We start from the raw sequence: 1,995 nt of genomic DNA on the forward strand, positions 1-1,995 counted from the left end.
TTTTGGACTCCAAAGCTTTTTGTCACTTTTATGGTTTTAAGACACATTGTTTTCTCTCTATATAGCTTTATCCAGCAAAGATCATCAAAATTCCATAGCACTAAAATTTTAAGGGTCTGAGGACTAACAACTTAAATATCATTACAATTTTATAGCAGTATTTGAAAGACTCCAGGAGTGGAGCTAACTACAAACTTTAATTAGTTACCAACAAAATAATACCTACACATTAGTTTTACTGACTCCAAATTTCTATTGAAATTCATTGCTCTTCACCCTCTGCAGGACTATTCACTCTAACAATGTAAACCTGAAAGAAAATAACAGAAACCACAATAACGTTATTAAAACCTGCAGAATGGGGAGAATGCAAGGATTAGAAATTGCAGAAATGAGATAGCATAAAAGGGGAAAAGAAAACTGTGTAACAGTAGTCATCACATGCCATAGCAGTGTTAATAATCACATTCACACATACCATTCTCTTAATTATACGAGATGAATGTACTAAAAACCGAAAATGATGAATGTTTAGTCACCTTGAATGTAGTGCGGCTAATTAGTTCAAAAACTAAAGCGTCCCCATCAACTAGGTTATGAGCAATTGAAAAGCCTCTCCATCCTGCACTAAGTCCTGTTTTTCGAGCCAAATATAGTGTTTCATACTCATCCCCATCCTCATCAATCAAAGTAATTCTTTCGTCACGATTTGGAAGATGCGTCTTACAGAACTGGACTGAAAGACCCTGTTTGTCAAAGATAGCCACAATGATAAACCGATTATAATCATTGCGGATAAACATCAAACATTGCATTTTACTAATCCTTTCTAAAGATAAATAAACTTACAACATTCTATTCCTAACAAAACTTCAAAAGCTGTAAACCTTGCTGAGCTCCTAATTCTTTTCATTAGAACAATTCCACAAAAATAACGAGAAAAAAAAAAGAGAGAGAATTAAGATTACGGACCAGCCAGAATCCGCCGGTGACGTGAGACTGGAGCATGGTTTTAACGAAGGATGGATGATGAGACTTAGACTGCAAATCCGATTGTATCTTATCGGCCTTGTCTAGGGCTTCCTGTCTGGCTTCATCGGAAGCATACACCCGCTTTGAATAATCCCTGTAGCGATCGTAGGAGCCGCCATATCTGCGGCTTCTAGGTGTGACAACACGATCAATAACCACCTGCCATGCGAGATTGAAAAGAAATTAAGTGAAGAAGGGAAAAGGGGAAAAGTAGAAGAAGAGAGAAAGATGAGAGACTTCTTTGTAAACAGGAGCTGGCATGTTGGCGACGCGGCTGGACCTCCTCACCACAACCACCTGCTTCTCAATGGTGCGTGACTTGACGCGCTTCAGCTGCAGGCAAAGAGGAGAGTGAGGGAAATGATGGTTGAAGAAGAGAAAAGAGAAGAGAAGAGATACCGGAGAGGGAGAGTGTGATTTGGATTTGGAAAGAGGAGAGGTGTGGAGGGCCTGAGAGAGGTTGGGGAGATTGAGGGCCTCCATCCTCTTCTTGTTCTCCTCCAACCTCTTCCGCCGAATCTCCTCGTATTCACTGGCCTTTGCCGTCATCTTCTTCTTCTTTCAAGTTTCTTACAACGGAGAGATTCAAAATGAGGACCAGAGTCTAGGGCAGTGTGGAGACGACCGTTGTTTTCCCACACAAGGGGATGCCATTTAAAAAGAGACAAATTTTATTATTAAAATAATTTTAAAATAACATATAAATTAAAAATAACAATATTTAATTTTTTTTTTTTCTTTTTCTCTACTAGGAATCAAAGGGCAGGAAAGAAAAATGACATTTATGAAAATACTTCAATTCATGTGTTTAGATAATCTTAATTCTAAAAATTAATATTATACTTAACAACACTTTCATTTTCCAAAAACTTTAATAATTTTAATTCAAAAAAATTAAAAATTTTGTTCTTAAGATACAAACTAAGCTTAGGATTTTTTTTCCGGAATAGATTTGATATAATA

At 37.0% G+C, this 1,995-nt stretch overlaps 1 protein-coding gene across 1 annotated transcript; it reads right to left on the reverse strand.

Moving 5' to 3' along the window:
• Positions 1 to 1,678, reverse strand: LOC107616653 (B3 domain-containing protein At5g42700). Its single transcript, XM_016318607.2, has 5 exons — positions 1,432 to 1,678; positions 1,270 to 1,365; positions 973 to 1,191; positions 540 to 746; positions 1 to 310 (listed from the first exon to the last, which is right to left on the reverse strand). Exons 1-5 carry the CDS (start codon positions 1,579 to 1,581, stop codon positions 263 to 265), a joined length of 720 nt encoding a protein of 239 aa, XP_016174093.1. The 5' UTR covers positions 1,582 to 1,678; the 3' UTR covers positions 1 to 262.

This window comes from Arachis ipaensis, chromosome B09 (assembly GCF_000816755.2).
Source record: "Arachis ipaensis cultivar K30076 chromosome B09, Araip1.1, whole genome shotgun sequence".
NCBI classification, from domain to species: Eukaryota; Viridiplantae; Streptophyta; class Magnoliopsida; order Fabales; family Fabaceae; genus Arachis; species Arachis ipaensis.

Bases quoted from the DNA above. Each gene is read 5' to 3' on its own strand.
- LOC107616653 (XM_016318607.2), bottom strand. From the start codon at position 1,581: ATGACGGCAAAGGCCAGTGAATACGAGGAGATTCGGCGGAAGAGGTTG. The intron at 1,192-1,269 runs GTCTCTCATCTT...CTCGCATGGCAG, and splicing joins CAGCTCCTGTTTACAAAGAA to GTGGTTATTGATCGTGTTGT. The intron at 747-972 runs GTCCGTAATCTT...TTTGACAAACAG, and splicing joins TCACCGGCGGATTCTGGCTG to GGTCTTTCAGTCCAGTTCTG.